This window comes from Electrona antarctica (genome assembly GCF_951216825.1).
Source record: "Electrona antarctica genome assembly, chromosome: 2".
NCBI lineage: Eukaryota > Metazoa > Chordata > Actinopteri > Myctophiformes > Myctophidae > Electrona > Electrona antarctica.
In genome coordinates this window covers 613,427-632,920 of record NC_136807.1, presented here as the reverse complement: position 1 = coordinate 632,920, position 19,494 = coordinate 613,427, and the positions used below count along the sequence as shown (strand labels likewise).

General features: G+C 43.8%; 1 protein-coding gene across 1 annotated transcript in view; it reads left to right on the top strand.

The window, feature by feature from the left end:
- Positions 1-18,871, top strand: part of slco4a1 (solute carrier organic anion transporter family, member 4A1) — a gene marked incomplete at its 3' end in the record, with an annotated part of 45,036 nt that extends 26,165 nt beyond the window's left edge. The window contains exons 7-12 of the mRNA XM_079490627.1: positions 1,188-1,530; positions 2,220-2,382; positions 3,955-4,133; positions 6,417-6,481; positions 9,627-9,775; positions 18,632-18,871. Coding sequence (XP_079346753.1) covers positions 1,188-1,530; positions 2,220-2,382; positions 3,955-4,133; positions 6,417-6,481; positions 9,627-9,775; positions 18,632-18,871 — 1,139 coding nt within the window. The remainder of the gene's footprint in view (positions 1-1,187; positions 1,531-2,219; positions 2,383-3,954; positions 4,134-6,416; positions 6,482-9,626; positions 9,776-18,631) is intronic.
- Positions 18,872-19,494: the final 623 nt, after the last annotated feature.

The following is a 19,494-nucleotide window of genomic DNA, read 5'->3' as shown; positions in this document are numbered from 1 at the left end:
ATTGGTCCGACCTGTTCTCGATTGTAGGAAAGAGGCGTGCTACTGAGCCTCGCCAGACCGAAATCCGCTGGTAGGCAACTTTTTTTTGCCAACGGCTGATTCGGTCTGGTTTATTAACCAGGCTAGCTTTTTAGAGGATATAGGACCCAAAGTGGGGTCCGGGGACCCCCAGGGGTCCTTGGGGGAGTTCCAAAGGGGCCCCAGATAAATGATAGTTAGGAACCAAATGGACCCTTATGGGTCTGTAACTCTGAGAGCATTTTAAACAGACTTATAGCATGGTACGTATGCAGCACTAGAATTGCATTTTATGTAGTCATAGCACTTTCTAGTACATAATAGTATGTAGGCTATAGTTTATATGTATAGTTTCATTATATAGATACTCCACTGTTACGTTCTTAGCTTACACATGTTTCATGATAACTACTTTGTATATGTGATGTATTCCCATGCTTTTTGTTATTGCTTAATGTAAATCGCTCTGGATTAAGAGCGTCTGATAAATGCCTAAATTGTAAATTGTAGAGTGTCCATTTGTTCCATTTGTACACTCAGTGTTAAATTAACATTGGCTTTACAATATAAATTGAGGGTCCCAGAGATAGAAATGCCATTAATTAAATGGGGGCTCCGTAGACTAATTAGTGTCAAACTGGGGGTCTTTGAAATGAAACAGGTTGAGAATCACTGCTAGAGCCGTTCAAATCTTCTCTTATGGGGGTTCCTTGGCATATCTTTTCAAATGGGGTCCGCGTGCTGATTAGTGTCATTTTGGGGGTCCTTGACATGAAAAGGTTTGGGAACCAGTGCTATAGGGGTTCTCAAAGTTTTTGGCCGGGGACCCCCGGAAATGCTTTGGCCATGTCTCGTGACCTCCGCCCCGCCCCCCTCCTCACCATCAATACAAACTGACTGCAAAAATAACCTTAATATTAGAGAAAATATATCATAAATAAATACTGAAACCAGATATAAGTGTATGCATGTACTGTGTGTACTATGTCAACTCTTAATTTCCATTTTCCAGCCATTCAGTTGCAAAAATAAAATAAAAATAAATGTTTTAATATAATTTGGGATAATTTGGCGACCCCCCCCCCCCCGAGAGGTCGCGACCCACGGGTTGAGAGCCCCTGCTATAGATGGCCTGCTTCACCCATCGTTCCTCCTCCTCCTCCCCTCAGGCTACATGGTGGTGCCGGCGGGCGGCGGCGGCACCTTCCTGGGCGGCTACATCGTGAAGCGGATGAACCTTCGCTGTCGAGGCATCATCCGCTTCTGCATGGCGTGCGCCGTGGTCAGCCTGCTGGCCATCTTCATCTTCCTGGTCCACTGCCCTAACCTGCCCATGGCCGGGGTCACGGCACCCTACCAGCACCACCTGCCCCGTGGCTCCACCGCCACGGGGAGCCAGCAGCGACCCGACCCGGACCAGTATGCTGCTGCCAACGCCGCAGGCAACGCCAGCGACCAGAGCGAGTCCTCCTACCTGTACGACCAGCCCAGACACCTACGCCCGCGAAACAGGTGCGACGTCGTATACTCCCAGAGGCATGGGAATTATCAATTCATTCATTCTTTAATTGGTAACTGATACGTTTTGATAACCTTATTATCAGGTCGATTAACCGGTTAGTTGATAAGCCAAGCGGCGTTTACTAAAAAACAACAAAAACAACAACAGAATCTTAATTTCCCTCAATGTCTAACATTTTGCTGATATACAGAAAGAATACAAAAGGCATATTATATTCCTTAATCAAATATGTACTGCCAGGCAGTGGCATCTTTGTTTGAGGAATACGATGAAATTAAATCACATGTAAAAGCAGAGACAGAGTGCCGCGCTACGGATTTTTGAAAAATCTTGAACATGTGCGCAAATCTTTCAATATGATATTCTTGAACAGCAAACGTTTTTTAACTCATATCTTTGCTTATCTCACTGGAAAAAACATATTTTCAGACTGGGGTCGGCAGCCAATTACCGATTATTTTGTTGTGGTCCTTGACATGAAATAGTTTGAGAACCACATGACATGAAAAACGGTCATGATTTTTAGAAGACATTTGTAGAATCTGGTCTCGGGTCTCAACGTCGCTGTCTCGTCATGACCTTTCACCTCCTTCCTCCCTCCCTGTGTCCTATTTCCTTTCCTCCCTCCCTGTGTCCTCGTCTCCTCTGTCCTCCCTCCCTGTGTCCTCGTCTCACGCAGCTCCTCATTGGACCTCTCCCTGACCGTGGGATGCAACGCAGGCTGCGGCTGCCTCAGAGAGCTGTATAATCCTGTGTGTGGGACGGACGGGGTCATGTACTACTCTCCCTGCCACGCTGGATGCAGCGCGGTCAACCGCACAGAGCTCTCCACGGGCAGACGGGTAAGGACTATACTCTCCCTGCCACGCCGGATGCAGAGCGGTCAATCTACAGTTGATTTAGTCGACGAATGACTAATTGCCGATCTACAAGCTCACAACGTGCCACGCTGTGGCGCGTTGTGAGCTTGTACATCTGCTATTCTCAGCATGCAACCAAGCATAAAATGACTTGTCCTTTAATTCTACTGGATCTCTTCTCCACTAGTGTTGACATAATTGTCAATAGATTTAGTCCCTGGATGTAATCCTGGGCGCTACACTTCCTCTGCCAACCTTGGGGGGGGGGGGGGGGGGCAGCGGACTGACCACATGCTACCTTCTATGCATGAGGAGTCCAAGCTACTTCTTTTTACCTGACGGGAGTAGTTTCCCCGGCCGGACGTAGCGCGTAGAAGGAACACTATATTCCGACCAGTTCCGACCAGTTTTTTGTGAGGGTACCTACCCTAGGGGACCCGGGGAGAACATGTGAGGGTACCTACCCTAGGGGACACGGGGAGAACATGTGAGGGTACCTACCCTAGCGGACACGGGGAGAACATGTGAGGGTACCTATCCTATAGGGGACACGGAGATAACATGTGAGGGTACCTACCCTAGGGGACACAGGGAGAACATGTGAGGGTACCTATCCTAGGGGACACGGGGAGAACATGTGAGGGTACCTACCCTAGGGCATACGGGGAGAACATGTGAGGGTACCTACCCTAGGGGACACGGGGAGAACATGTGAGGGTACCTACCCTAGGGGACACGGGGAGAACATGCAAACTCCACAGAGAAAGGCCCTTTCGCCAACCCCGCCTCGGGTATGGGCACTCTTCTTGTACTTTCTAAAGAAAAGCAGGCAGTTTGAGTCAGTGAATTGTTACTGAGTAACTAAGGTTAAAGTCAATGAATGCAATAGTATTGTTGGTATTCTTGGAGGTGGATGACGCTGGGACCATACTGCCCTACTAAGCCAAAGTGCAGTAACTCTGTTTTTGGACACACCAACATATTTGTGTCCCAAAGGTCAAATTAGCCTTCGTGAATGTGGGGGATAAACAATTACCTCAAGAACATATTTACAATTAGTGTAATATCACATATTTGCCAACATATCTTTTGGCTGACCAGTTGAAACACTTATAAACCCATTATCGGCCACTCCCCCTCGTTATATTCTCAAACATTGATGAAAGCAGGCCATTTAACAAATCTACTGCTTCTGACGGAAGGTTCCGCCAGTTGGAATCTAACCGGCAACTGCTTCTGGCGTAACGTTCCGTCTGATAAGCTTTATTATTGATTTTTATTTTTGGCTTGGCCTTTCCTTCTTTGGCGATCCTAGACCGCATTGCGCAACTGCGCTGCCGTCCACCTCCCATTATATAGGCTGACTAAAAAGCTGAATAACTCGAAATCTACGGAGCTCTCCATGGTTTGGATAAAACGCACGATGTTCGGAGGTCTTTGCTGATTATCCGGTGATCTAGATGGGAACATTGGCACTTTCTAGAGCAAGAGACAGATGACTCTGTCTCTATCGGTGTGTTATAGGTGTAATGTCTCTTATCGATGTGTTACCAGGTGTACTCGGGGTGCAGCTGTGTGGCGGGCAGCAACATGTCGCGGGGTGACGAGGGCTTGGCGCTGGCGGGGAAGTGTTCCAGCACCTGCCACCACATGCCAACCTTCCTCTCCTTCCTCTTCGTCATCATCAGCTTCACCTTCCTCTGCAGCATCCCGGCCCTCACTGCCACACTCAGGTAGGCTTCACCTTCCTCTGCAGCATCCCGGCCCTCACTGCCACACTCAGGTAGGCTTCACCTTCCTCTGCAGCATCCCGGCCCTCACTGCCACACTCAGGTAGGCTTCACCTTCCTCTGCAGCATCCCGGCCCTCACTGCCACACTCAGGTAGGCTTCACCTTCCTCTGCAGCATCCCGGCCCTCACTGCCACACTCAGGTAGGCTTCACCTTCCTCTGCAGCATCCCGGCCCTCACTGCCACACTCAGGTAGGCTTCACCTTCCTCTGCAGCATCCCGGCCCTCACTGCCACACTCAGGTATAGGCGTGGACAAAACAACCAACCAAACTAATATTAAGTGAAGAAGTCTTGTTGTACCTATGCTGGTGTGCGTCCTCTACATCCATCCATCCATGGAACCGCTGGGGATTGGGGAACGGAAATAATATGAACTTTTTTCTCTGCTTTCTACGATTATAATCATAGCTAAAGATTTCAGATTTGTATTGAAGGGACAGCCCCTTGAGATGCACCATCTCATTTTCAGGAGGGACCCATAAACAAACAAAATACAGAAAGGCATACTGTACACAAATACACAAAACATGCAGTACACAGATACAAACAGATATACAAATACATACATATATACACATAGCTTGCTCACCCTCTTCCACCTACACCACCAACCACCACATAATACACAATGGAGATAAGGTCACAGTGCAAATATTTCAGTGTCATAATTGGTTACAGTCAGGTTAGAAGCATCTAGACAGGTTGAGTCTAGATGTGAAAGTAAGGAGGTCCTGAAGCTACTAAATGATGAAATGGATCTAAGAGATAGAGGGAGGTTGTTCCAATCGAATGGGCCTTTGTAGCAGAAACACCTCTGCCCAACCACATTGGAGATTTTGGGGATTTTAAAGTAAGGGTATTGTAGATGTCTTAGTGGATATGATGAGGTAGACTGAGTCAGGTACTGCTTCAAGTAAGCAGGTCATCTAAAATAAATGCATTTATAAATGAAGAGAAACCAGTGTAGTTGCTGTCTTGATTTAGGCTGCAGCCAATTGAGTGATTTGAGGCAGTGGTTGGTATCATATGTGCATCTCAATACAAACCTGCACAGGGAGTTATATAAAACATTTAGAGGCTTAAGATGAGAGTCATGAGAGTAAAGCTAAAGGTACTAAAGGTGCTAACTACGTGCATGTCCGTAGACAACCGTATACTCCATATTATATGAAAGCGGCGACCGTCAATTTACCTTTTGGCATTGCTCCGGTTGCTATGGAGAGCCTCTGTCCCCACCAGCTATGGGATTTTTACATCCAGCTCCATTGAGCCTCCATTATAACAGGATTTTCAAAGCGCTGTAACTCTAAAAGCTTTGAGCGCTGTCCGTGGTGAGCCATCACGCATCCCGACAATCGTAAATCATTTGTGAGTTTGTATCGCATCGCTGAGCAAATGTAACTGTTTGTAATGATAGCTAAGGGGTCTGAGCTACAGTTAACGATGTCCACGACAACAGCCCCCACCTCCCTGAATAACCTGAAATGAACGTAGCGTGAGAGCGTAGAGTGAGGAGTGCTTATGCTGCCACCTAGCGGCAGTAATAAAGTTGACCTCTAATAATGTGAAGTGAGAGAATGTTCCATTAGTTGCGATACGGTTTCAGAGCATTAGCAGCATTAGTAGCTGATTGATTGATTGATTGATTGATTGATTGATTGATTGATTGAAACTATTCACAGTATGTGGGTACATTTCAAACCAAAGCACAAGTCAATACAAAAAAGGATAACACCAGGAAAAGCACTAAGACTTGTTTACATCAGGGTCCTCCATGTTCAATTCATCAGAGGTCTTTATGAGCGTACATGTGTCTGACTGATGTGTTGTCTCTCTCCAGGTGTGTGTCTGACTGACATGTTGTCTCTCTCCAGGTGTGTGCCAGACAGTCAGAGGTCTTTATGAGCGTACATGTGTCTGACTGACGTGTTGTCTCTCTCCAGGTGTGTGCCAGACAGTCAGAGGTCTTTATGAGCGTGCATGTTGTGTCTGACTGACATGTTGTCTCTCTCCAGGTGTGTGCCAGACAGTCAGAGGTCTTTATGAGCGTGCATGTTGTGTCTGACTGACATGTTGTCTCTCTCCAGGTGTGTGCCTGACTGACATGTTGTCTCTCTCCAGGTGTGTGCCTGACTGACATGTTGTCTCTCTCCAGGTGTGTGTCTGACTGACATGTTGTCTCTCTCCAGGTGTGTGTCTGACTGACATGTTGTCTCTCTCCAGGTGTGTGCCAGACAGTCAGAGGTCTTTCGGACTTGGCATCCAGTGGATTGTGGTGCGCTCACTGGGTAGGTCTGTCTGTCTGTCTGTCTGTCTGTCTGTCTGTCTGTCTGTCTGTCTGTCTGTCTGTCTGTCTGTCTGTCTGTCTGTCTGTCTGTCTGTCTGTCTGTCTGTCTGTCTGTCTGTGTGTTTGTCGTTGCCACGGTAGCTGGTTTTACATGGTGTGGCATACATACACGTTCACATGACTCGCCCACCGAAAACACTGTTTTTATTCTACAAGGAGAAGGTCTGAGGGAAGACTATATAAGACTATATAAGACTATATAAGACTATATAAGACTATATAAGACTATATAAGCAGAAGAAAGAGAAGCTATACCAAGTGTACGGAACACTGAAACAGCAGGAATATGGAGCTGACTCCAAGGATCAGACCAGAAGTCTAGCCATGGAGAGAGCATCAAATATATCTTCAAGCTTTATTTATATTGCACATTTAAAACAATCGAGATTGACCAAAGTGCTTTACACAATGAAATCTAGAGACAGTTATGCATACAAAATACAAAAACATCAAACAAGTAACAACAAGAAATTAAACAGTTCAAATGACAAAATTAAAAAATCAGGAATGATCAAAGGCCATAGAAAAGAGATGAGTCTTAAGAAGAGACTTAAATAGTTCAATGGACTGAGCACTTTTAATATAAAAAGGGAGGCTATTCCAGAGAGTGGGTGCTGCAACAGCGAAGGCACGACTTAGACCAGAAGTCTAGCCACGCAGCATCAAAGATATCTTTTATCTGTCTGCCAAGATCCGAGGAAATGTGATCCACTATTTGTCTGTCTACAATTCTACAACTCTACATGAATGCAGGCGTGTAGAGACCCCTACTGGTTGGCAACGGTTATGACATTATTACAATCCAACAGCACAGTAAACAGCAGACTATGCTCATCCAGTGTTGCTGTTACATCATTTACAGTGTTATTTATTGGTAGGAGTTTATTATTAGTTGGTGGAAACATCAACAAGATGTGTGGCACCCTACTTCCTGTCTGTCTGTCTGTCTGTCTGTCTGTCTGTCTGTCTGTCTGTCTGAGGGATATAACTAGTTTTAATATGGTAATAGTAAATGTCATCCAGTGTCCAATAACCCTGTCTAAATAAATAAGAAAAAGAGGTTGCACATGGTTGCAGTCTCACTGTCTCAGTGCAGTGCTAGACCCCAAATCCAATATACATTTCAAAAATAGGAATTGAAAAAAATCCTAAAAGGGCCTTAACATCCAAAATGCTCTGATGGAGGCTCACAGCCAAATGTGTAAGCCTTTGTTTATTGGTAACGGACGCTTATGCGTTTTGTCTATGAGCTTTCATCACAGCATCTGTGAGCCTTCATCACAGCATAATGCTGTAATGAAAGTGTTTTTTTATTGGCATGTGTGCCAATAAAAAAGGGGAAAACGTGAGTAGGCTACTTTGTCCTCCATTGATTTTAAATTGTTTAACAGCTGGTTAACTGCGGACCATTTACGGCCGTCTTTTAGGCTCGACTGCCTATGTTTAAAGTTACCTTTGAACAGCCACTGAGTTGGTTAAAGTTACCTTTGAACAGCCACTGAGTTGGTTAAAGTTACCTTTGAACTGCCACTGCACCGACCGCTGAGTTGGTTAAAGTTACCTTTGAACAGCCGCTGAGTTGGTTAAAGTTACCTTTGAACAGCCACTGAGTTGGTTAAAGTTACCTTTGACGCACCGACCGCTGAGTTGGTTAAAGTTACCTTTCAACAGCCACTGAGTTGGTTAAAGTTACCTTTGAACAGCCACTGAGTTGGTTAAAGTTACCTTTGAACAGCCACTGCACCGACCGCTGAGTTGGTTAAAGTTACCTTTGAACAGCCACTGCACCGACCGCTGAGTTGGTTAAAGTTACCTTTGAACAGCCACTGAGTTGGTTAAAGTTACCTTTGAACAGCCGCTGAGTTGGTTAAAGTTACCTTTGAACAGCCACTGCACCGACCGCTGAGTTGGTTAAAGTTACCTTTGAACAGCCGCTGAGTTGGTTAAAGTTACCTTTGAACAGCCGCTGAGTTGGTTAAAGTTACCTTTGAACAGCCGCTGAGTTGGTTAAAGTTACCTTTGAACAGCCACTGCACCGACCTCTGAGTTGGTTAAAGTTACCTTTGAACAGCCACTGCACCGACCGCTGAGTTGGTTAAAGTTACCTTTGAACAGCCGCTGAGTTGGTTAAAGTTACCTTTGAACAGCCACTGAGTTGGTTAAAGTTACCTTTGAACAGCCACTGAGTTGGTTAAAGTTACCTTTGAACAGCCACTGAGTTGGTTAAAGTTACCTTTGAACAGCCACTGAGTTGGTTAAAGTTACCTTTGAACAGCCACTGAGTTGGTTAAAGTTACCTTTGAACAGCCACTGCACCGACCGCTGAGTTGCTTGTCATGAAAATCCACTTTAAAACGGTGCAATCGCTTGTTGTAGTGTTGAAAAGTCCATAGCATTCCATAGCGGCGATCACAACAACAGACTGGGCAGCGCATGGCTTCTTCCTCCGGCGGTTTCTCCATTGTAAACAACAGTGACTCAATTTCCCAGAACCCTTTGCACGGCGGAGCGACGGACCTTTGTGCGATGACGTCATCAAAACACGTCTCATATCCCACTCTGTCCGGTGGATTTCCCGTATGACTTAAAACTGATCAGAAACGTGGATTAAACAATGAAAACATAACTCGGGCAACTCGAGAATCGCAGGGAAAGTGTTCTACAATTAACTCAACTCAAGCAACTCGTGTTTAGAAGTCAAAGTGTTAATACTGGTTGTTGTTGATTGACCGTTTCCACACCTAAGCGCAAAACGGTCGACAGCCACGCACTTCTTAAGCTGTGCGCAGCTTATTTTCCGGGTTTTTAGACAGCTGGTGGATGGAAATTAAGCTCCACCTCCACGGACGACTTGCGCGGAGGAGAGCGTTTCCGGGGATCTGGCCGTCGCGCAAGTCTTCCGCGGAGGTGGAGCTTCTTTTCCATCCACCAGCTGTCTAAAAACTCGGAAAATAAGCTGCGCACAGCCGAGAACGTGCGCGGCTCTTTCGATAGTGTGGCAGCACCTATTGGCCTACAGGTGGGATCCCAGGACCAATAGCCTTCGGCTCAGTGATTGATCTGTCTTGTTGTTCATTGGCCTACAGGTGGGATCCCAGGACCAATAGCCTTCGGCTCAGTGATTGATCTGTCCTGCTTGCTGTGGCAGGACCAGTGTGGAGAGCAGGGATCCTGTTACCTCTACCACAACTCTGCCATGAGCCAGTACACACTGATAGCTGGCATTATATATAAGGTAATAACAGTACACGCTGATAGCTGGCATTATATATAAGGTAATGACAGTACACGCTGATAGCTGGCATTATATATAAGGTAATAACAGTACACGCTGATAGCTGGCATTATATATAAGGTAATAAAAGTACACGCTGATAGCTGGCATTATATATAAGGTAATAACAGTACACGCTGATAGCTGGCATTATATATAAGGTAATAACAGTACACCCTGATAGCTGGCATTATATATAAGGTAATAACAGTACACGCTGATAGCTGGCATTATATATAAGGTAATAACAGTACACACTGATAACTGGCATTATATATAAGGTAATAACAGTACACACTGATAGCTGGCATTATATATAAGGTAATGACAGTACACCCTGATAGCTGGCATTATATATAAGGTAATAACAGTACACGCTGATAGCTGGCATTATATATAAGGTAATAACAGTACACCCTGATAGCTGGCATTATATATAAGGTAATAACAGTACACGCTGATAGCTGGCATTATATATAAGGTAATAACAGTACACACTGATAACTGGCATTATATATAAGGTAATAACAGTACACGCTGATAGCTGGCATTATATATAAGGTAATAACAGTACACACTGATAGCTGGCATTATATATAAGGTAATAACAGTACACACTGATAACTGGCATTATATATAAGGTAATAACAGTACACGCTGATAGCTGGCATTATATATAAGGTAATAACAGTACACACTGATAGCTGGCATTATATATAAGGTAATAACAGTACACGCTGATAGCTGGCATTATATATATAAGGTAATGACAGTACACCCTGATAGCTGGCATTATATATAAGGTAATGACAGTACACCCTGATAGCTGGCATTATATATAAGGTAATAACAGTACACGCTGATAGCTGGCATTATATATATAAGGTAATGACAGTACACCCTGATAGCTGGCATTATATATAAGGTAATAACAGTACACACTGATAGCTGGCATTATATATAAGGTAATGACAGTACACACTGATAGCTGGCATTATATATAAGGTAATGACAGTACACACTGATAGCTGGCATTATATATAAGGTAATAACAGTACACACTGATAGCTGGCATTATATATAAGGTAATGACAGTACACACTGATAGCTGGCATTATATATAAGGTAATGACAGTACACACTGATAGCTGGCATTATATATAAGGTAATAACAGTACACACTGATAGCTGGCATTATATATAAGGTAATGACAGTACACACTGATAGCTGGCATTATATATAAGGTAATGACAGTACACACTGATAGCTGGCATTATATATAAGGTAATGACAGTACACACTGATAGCTGGCATTATATATAAGGTAATGACAGTACACGCTGATAGCTGGCATTATATATAAGGTAATAACATACAGTACACGCTGATAGCTGGCATTATATATAAGGTAATAACAGTACACGCTGATAGCTGGCATTATATATAAGGTAATGACAGTACACGCTGATAGCTGGCATTATATATAAGGTAAAATAACAGTCCACCCTGATAGCTGGCATTATATATAAGGTAATAACAGTACACGCTGATAGCTGGCATTATATATAAGGTAATGACAGTACACACTGATAGCTGGCATTATTAATAACAGTACACGCTGATAGCTGGCATTATATATAAGGTAATGACAGTACACCCTGATAGCTGGCATTATATATAAGGTAATAACAGTACACACTGATAGCTGGCATTATATATATAAGGTAATAACAGTACACGCTTATAGCTGGCATTATATATAAGGTAATAACAGTACACGCTGATAGCTGGCATTATATATAAGGTAATGACAGTACACCCTGATAGCTGGCATTATATATAAGGTAATGACAGTACACGCTGATAGCTGGCATTATATATAAGGTAAAATAACAGTACACGCTGATAGCTGGCATTATATATAAGGTAATGACAGTACACGCTGATAGCTGGCATTATATATAAGGTAAAATAACAGTACACGCTGATAGCTGGCATTATATATAAGGTAATAACAGTACACGCTGATAGCTGGCATTATATATAAGGTAATGACAGTACACCCTGATAGCTGGCATTATATATAAGGTAATGACCCCTCCTGCCCCTTTGCCTCAGAATTCCTTACACTACTGGACTGCCTAAATCTATCACAACACGTCCATGTCCCCACACACAACAAGGGGCACACACTAGACCTGGTTATCACCGACTCCGCTCCTGTCAGCAACCTGGCCGTCTACGACTTGGGTGTGTCTGACCACAAAGTCATTTCCATTGAGCTGCCTTTCCCTCCCTCCCATACCAAACCCAAACGCCAAATCCACTTCAGAAACTTCAAACGCATCAACCCAGACACCCTGACCCTGGACCTCCACCACCTGTCTTCTGCCGCCCACTCATCAGCAACTGAATCGGTGGCTTTTTACAATAAATCACTGTGCAATCTCCTCGACACTCACGCCCCAATACAGACACGGACTGTCACATTTTCCCGTTCAGCCCCATGGTACACCAGTGAACTGCGGAAAATGAAGGCAGCAGGGCGTGTCCTTGAAAGGCGCCTCAAGGCCTCAGGACTCACGGTCCATAAAATGGCCTACAGAGACCACCAAAAGGCCTACTCAAAGTCCCTCAGAGATGCACAATCCACATTTTACTCCAACATCATAAATAACAGCCCCGGCAACTCAAAACAACTTTTCTCAACCATAAACCACTTTCTCAAACCCCAAACCCCCTCAAACCAAGCAACCACAGCTGAACAGTGTAACGACTTCCTTTCATTTTTCAGAACGAAAGTTGACACCATCCGTTCATCCCTCTCTGCCCCCCCCACTTCATCTCCCCCGACTGCCAGCCCACAGCCGGGATCCCCCCAGCCTCTCTGCTGCTTCACTCCCACCACTCAGCAACAGATCGAGGATATCATCAGGCGAATGAAGCCTTCCACCTGCACCTTGGACCCCTTCCCCACAGCCCTGCTCAAAGTACACATCCAAGCCATTAGCCCTCTAATCACCAATGCAATAAACCACTCCACTCAGTCCGGCCACGTTCCATCAGCACTAAAAACTGCCATCATAACACCCCTACTCAAAAAACCCACCTTAAACGCGGATGCCCATGCCAACTACAGACCTATCTCCAACCTCCCATTCCTCTCCAAGGTGTTGGAGAAAGTCGTCGCCGCACAACTACAAACCCACCTTCACACCAACAACCTGTCAGAAAAATTTCAGTCTGGTTTCCGCTCCGCCCACAGCACTGAAACCGCACTGGTCAGGGTCACAAACGACATACTCATGGCAGCTGATGCTGGCTCCCCTTCCCTCCTCATCCTCCTGGACCTCACTGCAGCCTTCGACACAATTGACCACACCATCCTCCTTCACCGCCTGCACTCCACCATCGGACTCTGCGACACCACCCTGGACTGGTTCACATCCTACCTCACAGACAGAACTGAGTGTGTCTCCCTGGGAAGTGCAAAGTCCCGGACCCAGCCTGTCACATGTGGTGTCCCCCAGGGCTCTGTGCTTGGCCCCACCCTGTTCACTCTGTACCTGCTTCCCCTCGGCCGTGTCATCAGCAGGCATGGATTATCCTTCCATTGCTATGCTGATGACACACAACTGTACATAAAACTGGACCCAACCCCTCCCTGCTCTGCTGCCCCACTGTCCTCCCCGTCACCATCTTCATCACCTTCATCCACACTCACCATCTGCCTGGAGGAGATAAAGGCGTGGATGAAACACAACTTCCTGCAACTAAACAGCTCCAAAACAGAAGCCATTCTCATCGGCACCCCACACCAGGTTCAATCATCCCCCATAACAAGCATCACCTTCTCTGGCCAGGACATTCCACTTTCATCAGTTGTCACAAACCTGGGTGTTAAAATGGACCCCCACCTCAACTATGAGGCCCACATCAAACACCTCTGCAAAACATCATTCTTCCATCTTAAAAACATAGCCAAACTCCGTCCCACCCTCTCTCTACCTGATGCTGAAAAGTTGGTCCACGCCTTTGTCTCCTCCAGGTTGGACTACTGCAACGCACTTCTCATCAGGATCCCTAGCAAGAGCCTTCAAAGGCTCCAATACATTCAGAACAGCGCTGCTAGGATCCTGATGAGAGTGCGTAAATACGAGCACATCACACCCATCCTCCGCTCACTCCACTGGCTCCCCATCTCATTCCGGACTGAATATAAGATTTCCCTGCTAACCCACCAGTGCATCCACGGCAATGCCCCCCCCTACCTCAAGGAACTTGTCACAGTTCAATCCTCTACCCGCTCCCTCCGCTCCTCAAACACCAACCTCCTCAAACCCTCAAAAACAAACCTACGCACCATGGGTGACCGGGCCTTCTGCTCGGTCGCCCCCGAACTGTGGAACGCTCTCCCCGCCCACCTGAGAGCCCCACAGTCGGTCGACAGTTTTAAGAGAGGACTAAAAACTTTCCTTTTTAGCAAAGCATTTTTATAGCCCTGCCCTATATTTTAAATGTTCCTTATGTTTTAAATGTTCCTGTTTTATTAGATGTTTTTAATGGTGTGTTGTTTCTTCTGCTTTTATTTTCTGTAGCACTTTGAGATTCCTTGGAATATAAAGTGCGTTATAAATAAAATCCATTATTATTATTATTATTAATGACAGTACACCCTGATAGCTGGCATTATATATAACGTAATAACAGTACACGCTGATAGCTGGCATTATATATAAGGTAATGACAGTACACCCTGATAGCTGGCATTATATATAAGGTAATAACAGTACACGCTGATAGCTGGCATTATATATAAGGTAATAACAGTACACGCTGATAGCTGGCATTATATATAAGGTAATAACAGTACACGCTGATAGCTGGCATTATATATAAGGTAATGACAGTACACGCTGATAGCTGGCATTATATATAAGGTAATAACAGTACACCCTGATAGCTGGCATTATATATAAGGTAATGACAGTACACACTGATAGCTGGCATTATATATAAGGTAATGACAGTACACCCTGATAGCTGGCATTATTAATAACAGTACACGCTGATAGCTGGCATTATATATAAGGTAATGACAGTACACGCTGATAGCTGGCATTATATATAAGGTAATAACAGTACACACTGATAGCTGGCATTATATATAAGGTAATGACAGTACACGCTGATAGCTGGCATTATATATAAGGTAATAACAGTACACGCTGATAGCTGGCATTATATATAAGGTAATGACAGTACACCCTGATAGCTGGCATTATTTATAAGGTAATGACAGTACACGCTGATAGCTGGCATTATATATAAGGTAAAATAACAGTCCACCCTGATAGCTGGCATTATATATAAGGTAATAACAGTACACGCTGATAGCTGGCATTATATATAAGGTAATGACAGTACACACTGATAGCTGGCATTATATATAAGGTAATGACAGTACACCCTGATAGCTGGCATTATATATAAGGTAATGACAGTACACACTGATAGCTGGCATTATATATAAGGTAATAACAGTACACGCTGCTAGCTGGCATTATATATAAGGTAATGACAGTACACGCTGATAGCTGGCATTATATATAAGGTAAAATAACAGTCCACCCTGATAGCTGGCATTATATATAAGGTAATAACAGTACACGCTGATAGCTGGCATTATATATAAGGTAATGACAGTACACACTGATAGCTGGCATTATATATAAGGTAATGACAGTACACACTGATAGCTGGCATTATATATAAGGTAATAACAGTACACGCTTATAGCTGGCATTATATATAAGGTAATAACAGTACACGCTGATAGCTGGCATTATATATAAGGTAATGACAGTACACCCTGATAGCTGGCATTATATATAAGGTAATGACAGTACATGCTGATAGCTGGCATTATATATAAGGTAAAATAACAGTACACGCTGATAGCTGGCATTATATATAAGGTAATAACAGTACACGCTGATAGCTGGCATTATATATAAGGTAATGACAGTACACCCTGATAGCTGGCATTATATATAAGGTAATGACAGTACACGCTGATAGCTGGCATTATATATAAGGTAAAATAACAGTACACGCTGATAGCTGGCATTATATATAAGGTAATAACAGTACACGCTGATAGCTGGCATTATATATAAGGTAATGACAGTACACCCTGATAGCTGGCATTATATATAAGGTAATGACAGTACACCCTGATAGCTGGCATTATATATAAGGTAATAACAGTACACGCTGATAGCTGGCATTATATATAAGGTAATGACAGTACACCCTGATAGCTGGCATTATATATAAGGTAATGACAGTACACGCTGATAGCTGGCATTATATATAAGGTAATAACAGTACACGCTGATAGCTGGCATTATATATAAGGTAATAACAGTACACGCTGATAGCTGGCATTATATATAAGGTAATAACAGTACACGCTGATAGCTGGCATTATATATAAGGTAATAACAGTACACGCTGATAGCTGGCATTATATATAAGGTAATAACATACAGTACACGCTGATAGCTGGCATTATATATAAGGTAATAACAGTACACGCTGATAGCTGGCATTATATATAAGGTAATAACAGTACACACTGATAGCTGGCATTATATATAAGGTAATAACAGTACACGCTGATAGCTGGCATTATATATAAGGTAAAATAACAGTACACGCTGATAGCTGGCATTATATATAAGGTAAAATAACAGTACACGCTGATAGCTGGCATTATATATAAGGTAATAACAGTACACGCTGATAGCTGGCATTATATATAAGGTAATGACAGTACACCCTGATAGCTGGCATTATATATAAGGTAATGACAGTACACCCTGATAGCTGGCATTATATATAAGGTAATAACAGTACACGCTGATAGCTGGCATTATATATAAGGTAATGACAGTACACCCTGATAGCTGGCATTATATATAAGGTAATGACAGTACACGCTGATAGCTGGCATTATATATAAGGTAATAACAGTACACGCTGATAGCTGGCATTATATATAAGGTAATAACAGTACACGCTGATAGCTGGCATTATATATAAGGTAATAACAGTACACGCTGATAGCTGGCATTATATATAAGGTAATAACAGTACACGCTGATAGCTGGCATTATATATAAGGTAATAACATACAGTACACGCTGATAGCTGGCATTATATATAAGGTAATGACAGTACACCCTGATAGCTGGCATTATATATAAGGTAATAACAGTACACGCTGATAGCTGGCATTATATATAAGGTAATGACAGTACACGCTGATAGCTGGCATTATATATAAGGTAATAACAGTACACCCTGATAGCTGGCATTATATATAAGGTAATGACAGTACACCCTGATAGCTGGCATTATATATAAGGTAATAACATACAGTACACGCTGATAGCTGGCATTATATATAAGGTAATGACAGTACACGCTGATAGCTGGCATTATATATAAGGTAATAACAGTACACCCTGATAGCTGGCATTATATATAAGGTAATAACATACAGTACACGCTGATAGCTGGCATTATATATAAGGTAATGACAGTACACGCTGATAGCTGGCATTATATATAAGGTAATAACAGTACACGCTGATAGCTGGCATTATATATAAGGTAATAACAGTACACGCTGATAGCTGGCATTATATATAAGGTAATGACAGTACACGCTGATAGCTGGCATTATATATAAGGTAATAACAGTACACGCTGATAGCTGGCATTATATATAAGGTAATAACAGTACACCCTGATAGCTGGCATTATATATAAGGTAATGACATACAGTACACGCTGATAGCTGGCATTATATATAAGGTAATAACAGTACACGCTGATAGCTGGCATTATATATAAGGTAATAACAGTACACCCTGATAGCTGCCATTATATATAAGGTAATGACAGTACACGCTGATAGCTGCCATTATATATAAGGTAATGACATACAGTACACGCTGATAGCTGGCATTATATATAAGGTAATAACAGTACACCCTGATAGCTGCCATTATATATAAGGTAATAACAGTACACCCTGATAGCTGCCATTATATATAAGGTAATGACAGTACACACAGTTTTCTGATAACCCATGTTTCTGTCAGTGGTTCTCAACCTTTTCCATGTCGAGGACCCCCGGAATTATCAGTATTTGGCCGCGGACCCCCATCTGAAAATATGTGGTTCCAGGGACCCCCCCCCCCCCCCCACCCAGAAGCAAAGATTTGAGTTAAAAAAAGTTTGCTCTGAAATAATATATGTGACTCATTTTGATACAAGAGTCAGTCATGGCAGCAAGACTTTTCTTTTTAATCCAAAATGAGTTAATTGCACTCTTCACATACTAGAGCATGTCTGAAATCGACATACGAAATAAATGCTTAAACATGTAGCTAGGTGTAATGTTAGAGACCACAGAAGTGAACCTTTCAAGCCTGTTTTCAACTCGCTGTTTCCCTGCAAGACATTACTCTATAAGCCATATCTCCAAAACTGGTGGGTCAAACTGAACAACCAATATGTCAATTCGAAAAAAATAAGTGGTCACATATATTCAAAACTTTGCGCCACATTTTCACGATTTTTCATAAAAATATAGCAGATCTACAAGCTCGTAGCGCGGCACCGAGATCTGCTATTTTTCAATAGCTAAAGTATGACATAATGCTTAAAACACCAAAAGGGTGTTCCCGCCGTCCTGAATGGGTCTTAATGTTAATCTCTCTGCCCCCCCCCCCTACATACAGGTGCTGGGCATAACGTTCTTCCTGTTGGCCAGCGTGCTGTACCAGCCTCCTCCAGAGTCCCCCCAGAGCAGCTGCGAGAGCACGGACCACGGTGGGGGAGGGGGAGGGGGGGCAGGGGAGGGCGGCGGAGGAGGAGGGGGAGGAGGAGGAGGAGGAGGGGGAGAGGGCGTCGGCGAGCTGCCCGTCAAAGACGTCCTTCCTCAGGACGGCGTCATCATCGCCAATATCCACGCCAGGTGATGATTGATGACCCCCCCCCCCCCCCTTGGACGGACAGACAGACAGACAGACAGGCAGACATGCAGACAGGCAGACAGGCAGACAGGCAGACAGGCAGACAGACGGTGCTGGGCTGGGCTGCTGACTTTGTGTGCATGCGATTAGAGCGATGTATTCTGATTCTGGGATGCGTGGGTGGGCAGTTTGCCGGTGCGACTGTGGGCTTTAACTTCTAGTGATTTTTACTAGTTGACTAGTTGCCAAGTTTACTAGTCGACTAGTTGCTTAAAGCCCTGTGCGACTGCGCGTGCGCTTGTGGGCAAGGCGCTTTGTCTATTATACCGACGGCCTGTGTCAACAATACAATACCCCAAATAAATAAAATAAAATAAATCACAGAAACACAGACACATACAAACCAGAGTAATCTAGTAAGAGAGTAGCGACACGCTTTGATCTCGCCGCAAAGCGGGTGCCTATTGGCTATAGTTCCACACATTGGAACTATCCCATTGAGACAAAGCGGGTGCCTATGGGCTATAGTTCCAAACATTGGAACTATCCCATTGAGACAAAGCGGGTGCCTATGGGCTATAGTTCCAAACATTGGAACTATCCCATTGAGACAAAGCGGGTGCCTATGG